General features: G+C 45.3%; 1 protein-coding gene across 2 annotated transcripts in view; it reads right to left on the bottom strand.

Annotated features, from left to right (window-relative positions):
* LOC120994388 (beta-1,4-galactosyltransferase 3-like) overlaps positions 1-19,302 on the bottom strand; it is a 462,074-nt gene that overhangs the window by 23,542 nt on the left and 419,230 nt on the right. For both annotated transcript variants that reach the window (XM_040422909.1, XM_040422908.1), the window contains exons 3-4: positions 13,894-14,129; positions 9,858-10,048 (exon numbers count right to left, since the gene is read on the bottom strand). In XM_040422909.1, the coding sequence (XP_040278843.1) occupies positions 9,858-10,048; positions 13,894-14,129 (427 nt within the window). The remainder of the gene's footprint in view (positions 1-9,857; positions 10,049-13,893; positions 14,130-19,302) is intronic.

Genomic DNA, 19,302 nt, shown 5'->3' with positions numbered 1-19,302 from the left:
ATATCCCACGACCCACAAATGTTCCCTCTTGGTTGGAAGGGAAGATTTCACAAGCCCAGCGCCCGCGGAAGCCTCTCTCCACATTATACAAGGAGCTGCTCTCCTCCGCCCCTCCAGATCTATGGTTTCTCTCAGCCTGGGAGAAGGAGTTATCCATGACTTTGTCAGAACCTGAGAAAGCTTTTATCCTCACACGGATTCAATCGTTGCATTAAGATACAAGCTAACTCCTACAAATTGCTCACGAGATGGTATAAAACACCAGAATATCTTCATAAGATTAATCCTGATATCCCTGACCGTTGCTGGAGGTGCGGAGGAGATCTTGGCTCTCTCTCTCATATATGGTGGAGTTGTGAAAAGATCCGGCCTTTCTGGGTAGAGGTCGAAACTATTATAAATAAGACGTGTAATACCCAGGTTAGATTAGACGCAAAGCTCTTAATGTTATGGTGCCCTAATGACACGCTGACCCCTTCAAGGTTAAATCTCCCGACTATGCTTATAACAGCAGCTCGCCTATTGATTCCATTGTTATGGAGAAATGATTCTCCTCCATCCCTCTTAATGTGGACCAAGAAGGTGGATCAGCTTTACCGGTGTGAAGAGCTTGCACACTGGGAGACTCACTCTAGAGCAATGTTTATCAAAACATGGTCCCCTTGGAAGCTTTACCGCAATTTCTAGATTCACACGAAGCATATGATAGACAACTACTATCCCCCCCCTTACCTTCTCTCCCCCCTCCCCTCTTACCATGTCTTGTCTTTACTTTTCCATATGTTTTTGAGGTATGTCACCACTACACTTGAATTGATGCGCTTAGTGAATAAGCATTTGTCCAGCTGCGCCTGGTATTTAAGTGATTGAATTATCACATGACTACTTGCGTTTCTTCAATAAAAAGAAAATTGATTAAGAATATAACTACTATAATACTGCTCCTATGTACTAGAATATAACTACTATAATACTGCCTCCTATGTACAAGAATATAACTACTATAATACTGCTCCTATGTACAAGAATATAACTACTATAATACCGCCTTCTATGTACAAGAACATAACTACTATGATACTGCTCCTATGTACAAGAATATAACTACTATAATACTGCTCCTATGTACAAGAATATAACTACTATAATACTGCCTCCTATGTACAGGAATATAACTACTATAATACTGCTCCTATGTACAGGAATATAACTACTATAATACTGCTCCTATGTACAAGAATATAACTACTATAATACTGCTCCTATGTACAAGAATATAACTACTATAATACTGCCTCCTATGTACAAGAATATAACTACTATAATACTGCTCCTATGTACAAGAATATAACTACTATATGTCACAGCCAGACAGCTGAGAAGCGCTCACAGGAGCTTCTCAGATCCTCCTCCTTGAATTTCTTTGTTTTGGTTTAGTTTCTCATCTCGTTAGTCTATCTCAGCTGTCATGCAGTTGGACTGATTGCTACCCTTTAAGTTCCTCCCCATAATGCAGTAGTGTGCGGCTGATACAACTTCCTGGAGTGTGTGTGCATGCTGTTCCCAGTTCCCAGTCCTCAGTCGTCTGCAAGATAAGTGCTGTTTATGTATTTATGATTTTGTCTTTTCTGGATCCAGGTGACCCTGACTCCCTCCGTGTCAGTGTAGGGAGCCGGTGGTCGTGTCCCTTCACTATTGTAGGGTCTTCAGGTAATAGATAGCCGAGGAACGTGGATATGCGGCCATCCACCTTTGGGGTGTTCGCATAGGCTGAGCAGTGAGGGAGAGCGGCAGGTCTATTGCAGGGGTCTCCCTTTGTTCCTTAGTTGTGGATCCAGAGAGACATTGTTTATATGGTATTGTCTTGTTTCCTGTACACCATCCGTGACACTATAATACTGCTCCTATGTACAAGAATATAACTACTATAATGCTGCCTCCTATGTACAAGAATATAACTACTATAATACTGCTCCTATGTACATACAAGAATATAACTACTATAATACTGCTCCTATGTACAAGAATATAACTACTATAATACTGCTCCTAAGTACAAGAATATAACTACTATAATACTGCTCCTATGTACAAGAATATAACTACTATAATACTGCTCCTATGTACAAGAATATAACTACTATAATACTTCTCCTATGTACAAGAATATAACTACTATAATACTGCCTCCTATGTACAAGAATATAACGACTATAATACTGCTCCTATGTACAAGAATATAACTACTATGGGGGGCGGAGCCTAGCCACGCTGCTGAATGGCCGCACGAGCTTGAGCTCCTCCAGCATTCCGGCTCATTTGCCCTAATTAAGCTTACAATTTGCCTTATTATGGGGAAGACTGGCAAGGATAAGACCAGAGGAAGTTCAGAGACCACCCCACTGCACTCCAAACAACCAGAGATGGAAAAGTTCCTTAGGAAAACACCGAGGCTTGCTGCACAGAGAGGCCCTAACATGGCGGCATCTATTACCCACGATTCTGATATAGGAGACCTCTCCGACGCGGGAAGTGGCTCCGATGCTTCAGAAAGGCGACCCAGAGATCCGCCAATCTCAGAGCGGACCCTCAGGAGAGTCTGAATCAGCCCTCTCGCCTCTTAAGCAAGATTTGTCGGACATAAAAGACGACTTGAAACATCTAGGAGAGAGAGTCGTCTCACTGGAGTCCGCTCAAGAAAACATCATGGCCTACGAAAGTAAAGCCTCAGAGGTATTAGCGGCTCACAAGGATTTACTAAATGAAGCATTCCTAAAATTGGAAGACCAAAAGAACCGCAGCCGCAGGCGGAATATTCGCATACGGGGCCTACCAGAGTCGTTTGCGGCTGAGGCCTTGCCGTCAGTTGCGCGCAAAATATTCTCAAAGCTGTTGGGCCCGGAGAGGGCGGCTGGCATCGTGATCGAGCGAATACACAGAGCATTGCGCCCCAGGCCAAAGCCACAAGAACCACCGTGGGACGTGATTTGTGGCTTATTGAGCTATGTCGACACAGCAGCTCTCCTGAAGAAACAGCGTGAGTCAGAAGTCCTGGAGTATGAGAATACCCCGATTCAAATGTTTCAGGATCTTGCTCCATCTACACTGGCCAAACGGCGCCTATTGAGGCCCCTTCTGGACATCCTGAAGAAGTCTTCGACTCCATTCCGATGGTTGTACCCTTTCGGTTTGGCGATTTCCAAGAATGGTAAACTACTTACCGTACGCTCTCCTCAAGATCTTGCCTCCGTCTGGAAATCGCTGGATGTCCCTCCTGTCGACATCCCTTCATGGCTCCCAGCCGACCAAGATGGCCCTTTACCTGTTCCGCCTCGTGCCGCTGCCTGGCAGAAGATTTCAGCTGGGAAACCAGATCGCTCGGGAAGGGGTAGGATGGATAAGGCCCCCACCTGAACTCCATTTTCTCTGTCTACGTATGTTGGTCTATGAGGTCGTTGCCCACTTTCTCCAGACCTGGAGGTGTCTGCCTTCCATTTTCATGTTTTGAAGTTAACATGGGGAACGTGTCCCTTAGTATTTCATGCTGTAGTTTTGCTTAGCATAACACGTTGTTATGGAGATACGCCTATGCTTTTGCTGGACGTTATTCCTGTTGTTACAGATATGGCCCCCACATGAAGGGTGAAGACCGGCGAACTACCTATGCTGGACATATTTTTGTTGGTCCATTGTTAGTGACCGCAAGGTGCTTTACTTGCCCCCTCGTTAGCTTAATCCTGTCTTGAGCTGACGATAAGTGAAGCATTCACTTCTCATCTGATCTAATGTTTTCTGAGCTGGTTATTCACCGGTTCATTTTGTTATTGGTTTATTACCTTATTTTAATTTATTTGTCCCCCTTTTTCCCCATCCCTATCTCTGCCCTAGTCTTATATATGTTACTATGCGTATTCATGGATAATCTACGCTGGCAACCCTGTGTTTTACTGCTGAAATGACGTCGGTTGTAGTTGCTTCACTAAATGTACATGGGCTGAACGAGCCATGCAAAAGGTCTCAAACCCCTCTCTCTCCTTTTGAGAAGACAAAGTCTCAGTAGCTTTTTTTGCAGGAGACCCATTTTAAATCGGGTGTAAAGTCCCCAACCTCCCTCCTAGGAGGGTTTGCCCAATGGTTCCACAGTACCTATAGCACTGCCAGTAGAGGGGTTAGTGTGGCTGTGCACAAAAGCTTTCCTTCAAGCACTCCGCCACTACTGTGGATCCAGAGGGCAGGTACATCTTCGTAAAGGGTGCTCTGGGTGATTCTCTTGTGACATTTGCCAATTTATATGCCCCTAATAGAGGCCAAGTCCCATGGCTCGTTCAGACCATAAGTCTCCTGTCTACATTTACTGAAGGCTTGCTGATTCTGGGGGGTGATTTCAATGTTGCCCTGGATCCTGCCATTGACACCTCCACAGGCAGACCGTCTGTTTCCTATAGCTTCTGAGAAAGTTAAAAATCTCTCTGAAGAACTAAAGGTTTTAGATGTCTGGCGCTCCTTAAATCCAATGGCCGAGATTATTCTTATTATTCCCATGCCAAATCTTCCTTTCACAGGTTGGATTACTTGTTCTTATCTGAGTCGCATATACGTAATGTCTCCAAGGCACAAATAGGTAGCATTACACTATCTGACCACGCTCCCGTTATCATCAATTTTTCCTTATCTAACCAGTTGAAAAAGGAACGTGTATGGCGTCTAAATGATACCTTGATACTGGACCCCATCCACGCTACTAAAATAAAAACCTCCATTTCTGAATTTTTCACGCTTAATGATACACAAGAATCACCCCCCTCCCCATCCATTTTATGGGAATCTCATAAGGTAGTGCTAAGGAGAGAACTCATCACCTTAGGGGCATTTGTGAAAAAGCAGAGGACACAAGCTCTGGACGCCCTATTGACAAAAATTGCTCGCCTGGAATCCTCTCACAAAGAATCACAGGCTCTTCTCACCCTAGCAGAACTCACAGAAGCCAGAACGCATCTAAGAAATATGCTAAATGTCACTTCAGCGAAGCTGGTGCTACGCTCACGGTTTAGGGCCTACGCTCATGGGAATAGAGGAAACAGACTGATGTCGGCCATAGCTAAAAAGCAGTTCGCTGACTCCTTTGTTTCCTCTATTAAGGACCCCAAGGGAAATGTACACAAGTCCACCCCAGACATTGCCAAGGCATTCTGTGCCTTTTATGAGGCCTTGTATAATTTACCCTCCCCTAATGGGGCCACTCCTAGTGATCTCTCAGAAGCCACAGATAAATTTCTGCAGACCCTGGACCTTCCCTCCATATCCTCAACCAAGGCGTCTCACCTGACTAGGCCCGTCACTGACTCTGAGATCCATAAAGTGCTCATGTCCATCCCCTCAGGTAAAAGCCCGGGCCCAGATGGTTTCTCCATCACTTATTATAAATCCTTTAAGGATGTCTTGATCCCCCGTTATAGGAATTTGTGCAATTATCTCCTCACTGGAGGCTCCCTTGCGCCACACTCCTTATTGGCGCACATTACTGTCCTACATAAGGAGAATAAGGATCCGACTTGCTGCAGTAATTATAGGCCGATCTCCTTGCTTAATAATGATGTGAAGTGGTGGGTGAAAATCTTGGCCACCAGGCTTCAAGATGTTCTCCCTGACATTGTTCATGGAGAGCAAGTAGGCTTTGTCCATGGCAGACAGGGGTCTGAGAACACAGTGCGGTTACTCCACCTTATAAACTGGGCCAAGAGATCCTCGAAGCCTCTGGTTTTGGTGAGTACTGATGCGGAAAAGGCCTTCGACAGGGTCAGCTGGCAGTATATGTCTCTGGCCCTGTCGAGGTTTGGCTTACCTGACCAGTTTATTACTGCTATACACACTTTATATTCGGCCCCCTCTGCCATGGTCAAAGTTAATGGTGCATTATCCCCGCCATTTCGCATCACCAATGGGACAAGGCAGGGGTGCCCCCAGTCTCCTGCACTATTTATTCTAGTGATGGAGACTCTTTTATGTAAAATCAGGGCAGACCCGGATATTAAAGGCCTTCAGGTGGGTTCTGGCACTCATGTTACTGCAGCATTTGCGGATGACCTTTTGGTCATGACATCTAACCCCAGAGAGGCTTTGCCTAAGTTGCTGAATATATTCGAAGACTTTGGATTCGTCTCCAACTTTAAGATCAATTATGGGAAATCTATGGCACTTAACACTCTTGCTCCCATCTTTGATTAATGCTCTCAACAAAGCACATCCGTTTACTTGGGCCACCCGAGACATAACTTTCTTGGGGGACGCACATTTCGGCTAATATCCAAGACCTTGCTTCCCTTAACTACACACCTACCTTCATCAGTCCGCGCCCACCTACAAAATCTGAAACTCCCTTTATCTCATGGGTCGGGAGGAAAAACTATCTCAAGACCTTTATACTTCCAAAATTCCTTTATCTGTTGCAATCCCTCCTATATGGTTACCAAACTCATATTTTGCAAAAGTTTCGCAGAGTTTTCACACACTTCCTATGGAATGGTAAATCGCCCCATATTGCTTACTCAGTCCTCACAAGGATAGGAGGTTCGTAGGTTTGGGTTGCCGGATTGTGAAATTATATTACTCAGCTGTTCAACTCTTAGATGTGTAAGTGTACTATCCTACCAGTCTAGTTCCCTTTGCTCTCACCTTGAGACTGCACTACTCACTAACCATGAACGACTTACTTTATGGGGTGTTAAACCCTTTTCAGCCAATCACTGCTCTTCTTCCCCTGTTTGGAAGGGTATGTTAGTAGAGTGGTCCAAAATGGTCCAGTCCCAGACGTTTAGTTTGCCAAATCCCTGTATGCCTCTTAAATTATTACAGAGCCATATTCATCCTTCCATTTTAACCCCCTCCGGGATTTGGTCTAGGCTCGCTGACATGACTCTGCGAGATGTCCTTCTCCCGGACGGTAGTTTGAATTGGGACTCAATAATGGACCTACCCGAGGTTAAGGTCGCGCCACTTTTCCATGTGGCGAATTTTAGGAGAGACATTAAATTATGTGCTGGATCCTTTTCTGGCAGAAGCTCACCCTCCTGGCTCGAGAGGAAGGTTTTGGCAAACAAGCCCCCTTTTAGACCGCTATCTCTGATGTATAAAGAACTGCTCTCCTCTTTACCCCCGGAGCTCCGATTTGTGACCTCCTGGGAACGGGAGCTATCTTTGAGCCTCACGGAGCCGGAGAGAGCTTTTATTCTGGCACATTCACATGGCTTTAACCGATGTGTGAGAATTCAGGAGAACTCCTTTAAGCTCCTTAGCAGGTGGTATAAAACTCCTGAGTTCCTGCATAGATTGAACCCAGAGGTGCCGGAGGTATGTTGGAGATGCGGTATAGAAACCGGTTCTTTGTCACACATTTGGTGGCTCTGCCAGAAAATCCAACCGTTTTGGAAGTCAATTGAGACATTAATTAATCAATTATGTGACACCAAGATCACCTTGGATGCTAAACTTATATTATTATGGTGCCCTAACACCACCTTCACGCCTGCCAAAAATGATCTTCCAACGATGTTGCTTACAGCAGCTAAACTGCTTATTCATTTCCTTTGGAAAAATGACTCTCCTTCAAATCTCCCCATGTGGACTGACAAGGTGGATCAGATCTACCGTTTTGAGGAGTTGGCGCACTGGGAAACAAATTCACGCCCACGCTTCCTAAAAATTTGGTCTCCATGGAAAGCATATAGGAATTTTACGTAGAAAGAGCAGAAGTCCTCTACTTCCCTATTCCCCTTTTCCTTTTTTCCTTCTTTTTCTGTTTGATCCCTCCCTCTCCTTATTTGCTATTAGACTCTGATTTGACTAATGTGATTATATCCGGTTTTTGTATATGATATGTTTACATGATAGGCACTGTGTAATGTATTGTCATCATATTGCTGTCATATCTAGGCCTGTGGCCGTTGCTTTTTTCTTTCAATAAAAAGAAATATGGTTAAGAATATAACTACTATAATACTGCCTCCTATGTACAGGAATATAACTACTATAATACTGCTCCTATGTACAAGAATATAACTACTATAATACTACTCCTATGTACAAGAATATAACTACTATAATACTGCTCCTATGTACAAGAATATAACTACTATAATACTGCCTCCTATGTACAAGAATATAACTACTATAATACTGCTCCTATGTACAAGAATATAACTACTATAATACTGCTCCTATGTACAAGAATATAACTACTATAATACTGCTCCTATGTACAAGAATATAACTACTATAATACTGCTCCTATGTACAAGAATATAACTACTATAATACTGCCTCCTATGTACAAGAATATAACTACTATAATACTGCTCCTATGTACAAGAATATAACTACTATAATACTGCCTCCTATGTACAGGAATATAACTACTATAATACTGCCTCTTATGTATAAGAATATAACTACTATAATACTGCTCCTATGTACAAGAATATAACTACTATAATACTGCCTCCTATGTGCAAGAATATAACTACTATAATACTGCTCCTATGTACAAGAATATAACTACTATAATACTGCTCCTATGTACAAGAATATAACTACTATAATACTGCTTCTATGTACAAGAATATAACTACTATAATACTGCCTCCTATGTACAAAGAATATAACTACTATAATACTGCTCCTATGTACAAGAATATAACTACTATAATACTGCTCCTATGTACAAGAATATAACTACTATAATACTGCTCCTATGTACAAGAATATAACTACTATAATACTGCCTCCTATCCACAAGAATGTGTGTGTGTGTGTGTGTGTGTGTGTGTGTGTGTGGGGGGGGGGGGGGGGAAGACTCCACACCGAACACAGGAGGGAAGGGGAACAGAAACTGGGCCTGGAAACTAGGGAAGAAACAGGTCACCTCCTAGACAACCCTAATCCGGGCCCTGACTACCTATCAATATGAATAGACCTTGAAGGTAGGAATATTCATATGCAGTATACCTAGGCCCTGATTTCCCTATAAGGCCCTGGAATAAGTATAGGACCAGAGACAACCCATTCCTCCCCAGATAGATGAATGGAAGTCTCTGTCTCAGGCCCAGATACAAAAACAGGGATCATAAAAAATACAAACAAACGCGACACTTAACTTCTGTAGAGATGGAAGAACAGGAACACCAGAGACGACATCACACCAGCTCAGCCAAACCTAAATGAAGCTATCTACTGCATAGTCAGAAGGGTGGGGTCAGACTATAAAAGGGTAGAAGTGATGACCACTGAGCAACAGCTGAGAAAAGAAAAGTGGTCATTAACCCTATCAACACTGAATGAAGAGAAATCAAGAAGGCTGTTAGATTCCTCCACACTCAGCCAGTCTCTCTGATCTCCTGACACCAGTCACCTGAGGGACCGTGACACTATTATAATGCTGCTACTATATATGAAAATGCGTATCTAGACTAGTAAGTAATATTTCTATCTCGATGACAGACAACATCTATAATCACAGTGAATATATGCCGTACAATCTGTGACATATAACATGACGGTCACACACTGGAGCTTTATTCATACCGCTATGTGAATCCTTCCAGCATCTGTTAAAACTATAGAGCGCACAGCATCCTACATAAAATATCCACTAGAGGGCAGTCACAGACAGAAGTAACGTTCTATCCATGTACAGAAGGTACTGTAATTCCAATGACAGGTTCAGCTCTGCTAGATCTGTATATCTATTCAATGTATTCTACCCATATAACAGATGAGTGGTTTTGTAATAGCAGTGCCAAAATGCCCGGCATTCCTAGCGTGTGCGGCAGCCATGACCCGGCGCAGCATGCGCAGTGCATTACCTGTACTGGAATTTGTCAATGGCGCTGGAGAGATGCTTGGGGTAATACTCGTCACATATGTACAGATTGTAGTCATTTTCCGGAATGAGGTCAACGTCGTGTAAGATTAAACAGTCCCAGCTGTCGTAGCGCAGCGCTTCTCTCACGCCGATGTTGAGGAGCTTGGCCCGGTTAAACGTTGCGTTCCCCGCCTGCGAAGATGAATGTCGCTGTTAGCCGGGAAATTGAGGAGAATCTGCCTCGTGGAGTAATGGAAGTGGTGACTATTTCACGGACCATTACAGGAGGAAAAGGAAGGTGACACAGTGTTATCCTAACCGGGATTTATCACTGTACGCAGGGAATAAAAGGGGGGTTTATTATCCGCTAAACTGCCAGGAAGAGTTATAGGAGGAATCTTATGTGTATAAACAAATCACTTTCTCTGCCCCTCGCCGGGGGAAATGGCCTGAAACGTGATGGACCCTAAAAAGACCAGAAAACTAAAACGTAGGTGCTCACCTCATACACTATATACGTATAGAATCAGGCACACAGCCATGTCACCTCCACAATAAAACTGTACGTCCCAGTGAAGGCAGACTCCCGCACCGTCAGGTAACGTTAGGACAAGGGGTTGGCACGGGCACAAGCATGGGCTACAATCTACAGCCGGGCAACGTACAGTATTGGATCTAGCTGCGATCCTGGCCCATTTAACTCCTTAGATGCTGCAGCCAATAGCAGCATCCCCATAACAGAGGGGGGGGGGGCTCTTTGTCACTTTATTACCCTCTCACACCACAATGGGATCGTAGGGCGCTAATAGGAAAAAGTAAAGCTTTCCTTTCCTGCAACTCTGAAAAAATAGCCCCATTTACCCATGAAATCAACAAGGGATATGTGTGCAGACCACCTATCACATCTTATATACCTACCGAGGGATATGTGTGCAGACAGCCTACCACACCTTATATACCCACCGAGGGATATGTGTGCAGACAGCCTATCACACACCTTATATACCCACCGAGGGATATGTGTGCAGACAGCCTATCACACCTTATATACACACCGAGGGATATGTGTGCAGACAGCCTATCACACCTTATATACCCACCAAGGGATATGTGTGCAGACAGCCTATCACACCTTATATACCCACCGAGGGATAGGTATGCAGACAGCCTACCACACCTTATATACCCACCGAGGGATATGTGTGCAGACAGCCTATCACACATCTTATATACCCACCGAGGGATATGTGTGCAGACAGCATATCACACATCTTATATAACCACCGAGGGATATGTGTGCAGACAGCCTATCACACATCTTATATACCCACCGAGGGATATGTGTGCAGACAGCCTATCACACATCTTATATACCCACCGAGGGATATGTGTGCAGACAGCCTGTCACACCTTCTATACCCACTGAGGGATATGTGTGCAGACAGCCTATTACACACCTTATATACCCACCGAGCCAGCTCAGCACACAGGACGTCCTTCATGAGCTACATGCCGTAGACATCGTAAGTAGGATGTGGTCAGAATAATGGGACCTGACCATATAAAAGTAAAAAATATATGGGCAATGCAAATTATATTTTTTTTAAATAAAGTTATTTCTCTTTTACAAAATGAAAAAAGAAAACAAAAGCTAGTGGATCCCTATGAAAATTAATTGGAGACAGTCTGTACAGAACCAAAGGGTGCAGAAAATTCCCATTAAAATCTGCATGGAGTTACCTGCATTTTGCTGCACATTTCACGCTATATATGGCAATTTATTCTGCTGATCTTTGTGCAGTTTTTGGATGAGATTGGTTTAAATTCAAAGGTGAAAGATCTGCGGTGTATATGCCCAACGTGCCAGTGCCATAGGATGCCAAACACCAATCTGTAACACTTCTGATCTGCCCCGGTCACCTGTAAGCGCTATTACTGTGAAGTGGAGGCATCTGGGAATAACGAGCAGCTTCACCACAAAGCGCGAGACCACGGAAACTCAGAGCGGGGCCTCCGAGTGCAGAAAATATTTTTTTAAAAAAGTAATAAAAATCAGCAATATGTTCTGGATAGCTGAGCTGTGTATCTCCCAACCATCCACAGTTTACTGCCATCTTTTAGCAGAAAAACAGAATTCTGAACTTACTGTAGCTTTGGATGTGAACAGAGAAGAACATACTGAAAAGAAACAAAGAGCTGAACACTAGCTGCCGAGTCCCTCCCACAATGGCTAATTTTCACTATAAGGCAGAAGGTATAACAAAACAAAAAGAAGAAAAAAAAATATCTAAGGTTTAATCTAAGGTTACTCATGGTACTACTCCACTTAACTGCCTACTGATAACATCTGGAGTTGGCATTAGAACGTGAAAGGAAAAAGCAAAAAGAAAGTTGCATAAGACCAGGACTCTTCATGGTCTGAGAATATGGAGATTCCTCAAAAATAGGTTTGCGACCCAGCCCATTGCATCTCATCTTGCGCCAGAGGTAGAGCTCAGCAGCAGTAAAAAGCTGGGCCTCCTCTGCTGGGAGCAAAAGAAACCTGGACCAAAATGATAAGTCATCTTCTTAAGGAAAGTACAGCTCCAGAAGAAGAGCAGTCATCGGGGTTCCTGAAGCTTATTGATGGAGGGTGATGAGGGACCTCAACAGGTGCAATGTGCTCAGAAGAATCCCAAGCTGAAGTCAACTGGTACTGCAAGTGTGGGCAGAAGGTCTGTTAGTAACATAAGATGGTACAATAATATAATTTCACAAAACAATTAGGGCTGTGCAAACCTCATAAAAAAAAACACCACCTAGACCAAGGATCGGCAACCTCCGGCACTCCAGCTGTGGCGAAACTACCACTCCCGGCATGCACACTTGCTAGACTGTTGTGAGTACTCCCATATAAGTGAATGTAGCATGCTGGGAGTGAAAGTTTCACCACAGCTGGAGTGCCAAGGTTGCTGATCCCTGACCCATCCAGGTTTAGTGGGACACCAACAAGAGTTTTGGCTCAGTGACTGGTTGTTTTAGACTTACATCAGTATTTGTGAGCAGGTCAGGGTGAGGGTGGCCGAGAGTAAGAGTTAAGTAAATACTGTCCTTTTTAGATCATCTGGGCTCAGATTTAGGGGTCTGAATACACTTCGGGGGTTCTTTTTTATTACCCTTTTAATCTCTTTTGAAAAATAAATTGTAGGAGGTCCTTACCAAGCAGATTGTTTTTTTTATTTACCAGGATCTTACCAATGTAAGGCCTCTTTCACACTTGCGTTGTCCGGATCCGTCGTGCACTCCATTTGCCGGAAAAACGCAAGTAAACTGAAAGCATTTGAAGACGGATCCGTCTTCAAAATGCGTTCAGTGTTACTATGGCAGCCAGGACGCTATTAAAGTCCTGGTTGCCATAGTAGTAGTGGGGAGCGGGGGAGCGGTATACTTACAGTCCGTGCGGCTCCCGGGGCGCTCCAGAATGACGTCAGAGCGCCCCATACGCATGGATGACGTGTCCATGTGATCACGTCACCCATGCGCGTGGGGCGCCCTGACGTCACTCTGGAGCGCCCCGGGAGCCGCACGGACGGTAAGTATACTGCTCCCCACTACACTTTACCATGGCTGCCAGGACTTTAGCGTCCTTGCAGCCATGGTAACCATTCAGAAAAAGCTAAACGTCGGATCCGGCAATGCGCCGAAACGACGTTTAGCTTAAGGCCGGATCCGGATTAATGCCTTTCAAGTGTTCAGGATTTTTGGCCGGAGCAAAAAGCGCAGCATGCTGCCATATCTTCTCCGGCCAAAAAACGTTCCGGTCCGGAACTGAAGACATCCTGATGCATCCTGAACGGATTTCTCTCCATTCAGAATGCAGGATCCTGATCAGGATTCTTCCGGCATAGAGCCCCAACGACGGAACTCCATGCCGTTAGAAAAGAACGCAAGTGTGAAAGAGCCCTTAAACGGTTGGGGTCCTTTGACCTAAACCAAGAACTTCAAACCAAGAAACCTATAAAAATTTACAAGAGACGATGCTGAGAAATGCACGTTACCTGATGAACCACAAATATCGTGTAGTGCAGCTGTTGGCGTTGCAGGAAGGGGTGAAGGTAGTAGAGCAAGCTTCGGAGGTGAGACTCTCTATTCCTGTGTGGTATAATTATAGCTGTGCGGTACGTTCCAAAGCAGTGCCTGGGGCTGAAGCTACCTCCAGACGTCACATAGCGGTTCTTCATCTGGATCTTCTTCAAACTTGGCGGCTTGTTGAGCGTTATGGTTAAAGGACCAACTAAAAAGAAGAAAGCCCAAGTCACAACCAAAAAAAAACTAGAATGGGTAGTCGAACCCTGGGCTCCACGCTTGGTCAGTAGTGATGGACGAACTTCGGCTGGGACGTCTCGTGAACGCGCGTTCGCGATCAAATGTTCGTGAACCACGCGTTCGCGGCGGGCCCCATTCACTTTAATGTCAGGCAAACCTGAAAAACCTTCGGGTCATATTTGCAGCCGCCAAATACTTACTGGAAGTGCACAGATAGTCCCACAACATGGACAGTGACATACCAGAGGGGGATCAATGGCAAAAATTCACACAAAAAATATGTATTAATCAGAGGCCATTTGTATGCGTCTTAAAGGGAAATTCTCAAAAATGTGCTCTGCTGGAGCCTAGAAATTTTTTATTTTAGGCGACGGGAGTACGGGCCCCAAAAAATTAGGCATTCACCTGACAGAAAAGAACAAGTGATTATGTGGCTGGAGGTATATTAGATGGTCAGTGGATAACTATTTTACTGTAGGACAGTACAGGCCCCAAAAATTAGGCATTCCCCTGACAGAAAAAAACAAGTGATTATGTGGCTGGAGGTACAGTTGTGTTCAAAATAATAGCAGTCAGACATCACTAACCTGATCAATCACTGTTTTTGGTAGAAATGATATTTCTACATGGCAAATAATTTACTAGCAGGTGTAGTGAAGTAATAGAAACCCAACAGACCCAACAGTCGTGACATGCATGCTGCTGATTCTCTGTAATTCAATCACTTATTGAAAGGGGCATGTTCAAAATAATAGCAGTGTGGAGTTCAATGAGTGAGGTCATTCATTCTTTGAAAAACAGGTGGTAATTATTGCCCTTATTTAAGGAAGGAAGGCAGCAAATGTTATACATGCTGGTTACAGTGCATTTCTCTCTGAAATTCTGAGGAAAATGGGTCGTTCCAGACATTGTTCAGAAGAACAGTGTACCTTGATTAAAAAGTTGATTGGAGAGGGGAAAACATAAAGAAGTGCAGAAAATGATAGGCTGCTCAGCTAAAATGATCGCAAATGCTTCGAAATGGCAACCAAAACCTGAAAGACGTGGAGGAAAGCGAAAAACTACCATTTGAATGGATAGAAGAATAGCCAAAATGGCAGGACTCAGCCAATAATCAGCTCCAGGAAGATCAAAGAAGGTCTAAAGTTACCTGTGAGTCCTGTTACAATTAGAAGATGCCTATGTGAAGCCGAGCGATCTGCAAGAAGCCCCCGCAAAGTCCCACTGTTGAAAAAAAGACATGTGCTGAAGAGGTTACAATTTGCCAAAGAGCCCATTGGCCTAAAGAGACATTTTGTGGACTGATGAAAGTAAGATTGTTCTTTTTGGGTCTAGTGGCCGGAGACAGTTTGTCAGATGACCCCCAAACACTGAATTCAAGCCACAGTACACTGTGAAGACAGTGAAGCATGGTGGCGCAAGCATCGTGATATGGGGATGTGTCTCATACTACGGTGTTGGGCCTATTTATCGCATACCAGGGATCATGGATCAGTTTGAATACATCAGAATACTTGAAGAGGTCATGCTGCCTTATGCTGAAGAGGAAATGCCCTTGAAATGGGTGTTCCAACAAGACAACGACCCCAAACACACCAGTAAACGGGCAACATCTTGGTTCCAAACCAACAAGATTGACGTTATGGAGTGGGGGTGGGGTGACACCAAAAATGCAGTTTCTGAGGCAAAACCAAGAAATAGAGAAGAACTGTGGAATGTAGTCCGATCATCCTGGGCTGGAATACCTGTTCACAGGTGCCAAACGTTGGTTGACTCCGAGCAACACAGATGTCCAGCAGTTCTCAGAAACAGCGGTTATACAACTAAATATTAGTGAAGTGATTTGAAGGAAAGCAAAATCTTCAAACATTTTTCAGTTTATATAATGAATGTTTGAGTTTGTAAAGAAGAATACGAACACTGCTATTTTTTTTTGAACAGTCTAATATTCACTTTTCTTCAATTTCTTTAGAGGAACAACACAAATTAGATATATTTTTCTTCATGTTTTGATTTGGAATAGAATGTGTAGTGTTCCCAATGCATTTGTGTGTATGGAAATAAAAGCTATTAGAAGGATTTTGAGCTTTATTCACTTTTTTAAACACACTGCTATTATTTTGAACACAAGTGATTATGTGGCTGGAGGTACATTAGGCGGTCACTGGCTAAAACTTTTACTGTAGGCCAGTACAGGCCCCAAAAATTAGGCATTCACTTGACAGAAAATAACTAGTGAATATGTGTCTGGAGGTACATTAGGCGGTCACTGGATAAACATTTTACTGTAGGCCACTAGAGTAGACGCCCCAAAAATTAGGCCGCTGTATATACATAAGACAAGGACCATTCTTTGTTCTGTGTGGTGGCGGATATGTGTGGGCTGGCATGAGGAAATTCAATTACACGTGGTCGTCACAGGTGTTGAATTCCTCTGAGATCCATGCCTCATTCATTTTTAGAAATGTGAGGTAGTCCACACTGTCGCGAGATAGGCGAGTGCACTTATAGGTCACGATCCCCCCTGCTGCGCTGAACGTCTTTTCGGACAGGACACTCGACGAGGGGCAAGCCAAGAGTTCATGGAAAATTGTGCCAGCTCTGGCCACAGGTCAAGCCTGCACACCCAGTAGTCCAGGGGTTCCTCGCTTCTCAGAGCGTCCACATCGGCAATTAACCCAATGTAGCCGGACACCTGTTGGTCTAGGCTAAGCATGGCCAACCTGCGGCTCTCCAGCTGTGGTAAAACTACAACTACCACCATGCCCTGCTGTAGGCTAATAGCTGTAGGCAGTCTGGGCATGCTTGGAGTTCTAGTTTTACAACAGATGGAGAGCCTCAGGTTGGCCATCCCTGGTCTAGGCGTTCCCTGAGGCTGTATCCGGAGGGAGGCTCTCGATGGGTTGGCTGAAAGAATGATCTCATATCCGAAGTGACCAACACATCTTCAAACCGCCCTCTTCTTGCAGGCGCGGTAGGATTGGTCCTGTTTTGCTGTGGGTGGAAATTCCTCTGCCAGCGCCCGCAACAGCAGAAAGCAGCATCTCTTGCAGCAAGGCCTGAAAATGCTGAATTCTGACAGCCCCCTGTGATGCTGGTAACATGTCTGCCATTTTGTGTTTGTACCAGGGGTCTAAGTACGTTGCCACCCAGTACTGGTCCTTGCCCTTTATGCTTTTTATACGGGGGTCCCTCTTCAAACACTGTAGCATGAAGGCCCCATTTGCACTAAATTGGAAGTGATGGAGCGCCCTGGCTCCTGCTCATCAACCACTAGAATATCGTCCTCGGTCTCCTCCCCCCAGCCACGGACAACACCAGGGATCCCCGAAAAGTTTAAATTCCCCCTCAAAGCCTGCTCTTCCTGCTCCTCCTCCTCCCCCCAGCCACCATCCTCCTCTGAATCCTCTTCAGACTCCTGCTGACTTGTCTCAGATGGAGTAGCCCCCCTGGGAATTCATCCAGCATTGCGACTTCCTCATCTTCCAGCTCCTGCTCCTCGACGGCTTGATCAATGACACGACACAATGCACGCTCCAGAAAGAAGGCATAAGGTACGATGTCACTGATGGTGCCATGGCTGCGACTGACCAGTTTGGTGATCTTATCAAATGGCCGCAGAAGTCTGCATGCGTTGCGCATGAGCAGCCACTGCCGCGGTGAAAAGAAACCAAGGTCCCCAGAACCTGTCCTGCCGCAGAGTTCGTACAGGTAGTCGTTAACGGCACGTTTCTGCTGGGGCAGCCTATCAAGCATATACAAGGTGGAGTTCCAGTGCGTCAGGCTGTCACAAATCAGACGTCTCACGGGCAGGTGGTGTCGCCACTGAACGTCAGTAAGGTGAGCCATGGCCGTGTAAGATCTTCTAAAATGGCCAGAGATTTTCCTGGCCTGCAGCAAGACGTCCTGGACCCCGGGGTATTTAGCAACGAATCGCTGCACGACTAAGTTCAGGACGTATGCCATACATGGCACGTGTGTCATTTTGCCCTGTTTTAGCGGGCTCAGCAGATTGGCACTGTTGTCGCACACCACTTTACCAACTGTCAAATTAAGCGGGGTTAGCCACTGATCTGCCTGTGACCGCAGAGCTAAAAGCAGTGCAGGATCGGTGTGGCTCTTGGCTTCCAGGCACAACAGCCGAAGCACAGCATGGCAACGTCTCACCTGGCACATCGAATAGGTTCTGGGGAGCTTGGGGGGTGCAGCGGAAGAGGCGGTAACAGTGGAAAAGGAGGTGTCAGCTGAGGAGGAGACAGAGGATGGAGTAGGAGAAGAAGGGGCAGGCCTGCATGCAATCAGTGGCGGTACATCAAATCCACATGGGTGCCACGGGTTACATGTTTGACGGCCGTCAGAAGGTTCACCCAGTGGGCAGTAAAAGTTATGTGCCTTCCCTGCCCGTGTTTGCTAGACCACGTGTCTGTGGTCAGATGTATCTTGGCACCAACACTGTGTGTCAGAGATATATTCAATTGCCGCTGAACATGACCATATAGCTCTCGGATGCCCTTCTGGGAGAAATATTTCCTTCCGGGGACCTTCCATTGCGGTGTGCCAATGGCCACAAATTTTCTAAAGGCCTCTGAGTCCACCAGTTTATATGGCAGTAGTTGGCAGGCTACCAGTTCCGACCAGCCAGCGGTCAGCCATTGGGCAAGAGGGTTATATGGCATCATACACTTTTTACGCTCGAACATTTGGGCCACGGAAGCCTGCCTTCTGCCAGATGAACGTGACGACCGCACGGTGAAAGGTGGAGGACAAATGGGAGGAGAGAGGCGAAGGAGAAGAGGCAGGACGTGGATCGCCGGGACTGTGGCTTTGTGGGTTCTGACGGTGTTGCTCCCACTGGGCTCGGTGGTGGGAGGCCAGGTGCCTTTTTAAGGCGGTCGTCCCTAGGTGAGTGTTGGGCTTACCGCGAGTTATGCATTGACAGCACAGGTTGCAGATGGCAACACAATTGTCAGCAGCTGATACGTTAAAAAAAGCACACATTGCGGGGCCATGTTCCGGCGTCCTGGGAGCGGAAGATGTGACCGTGCATGGTGGATGGCTCGCTCCAGATATATTTGCCGTCTGCTTTTTGCCTCCTGTGCACTGCGAGTTCTGTCTGCTTCTCCTCCCTATCTGCTGCTGCG

This window comes from Bufo bufo, chromosome 3 (assembly GCF_905171765.1).
Source record: "Bufo bufo chromosome 3, aBufBuf1.1, whole genome shotgun sequence".
NCBI lineage: Eukaryota > Metazoa > Chordata > Amphibia > Anura > Bufonidae > Bufo > Bufo bufo.
This window is presented reverse-complemented; position numbering and strand designations above follow the sequence as displayed.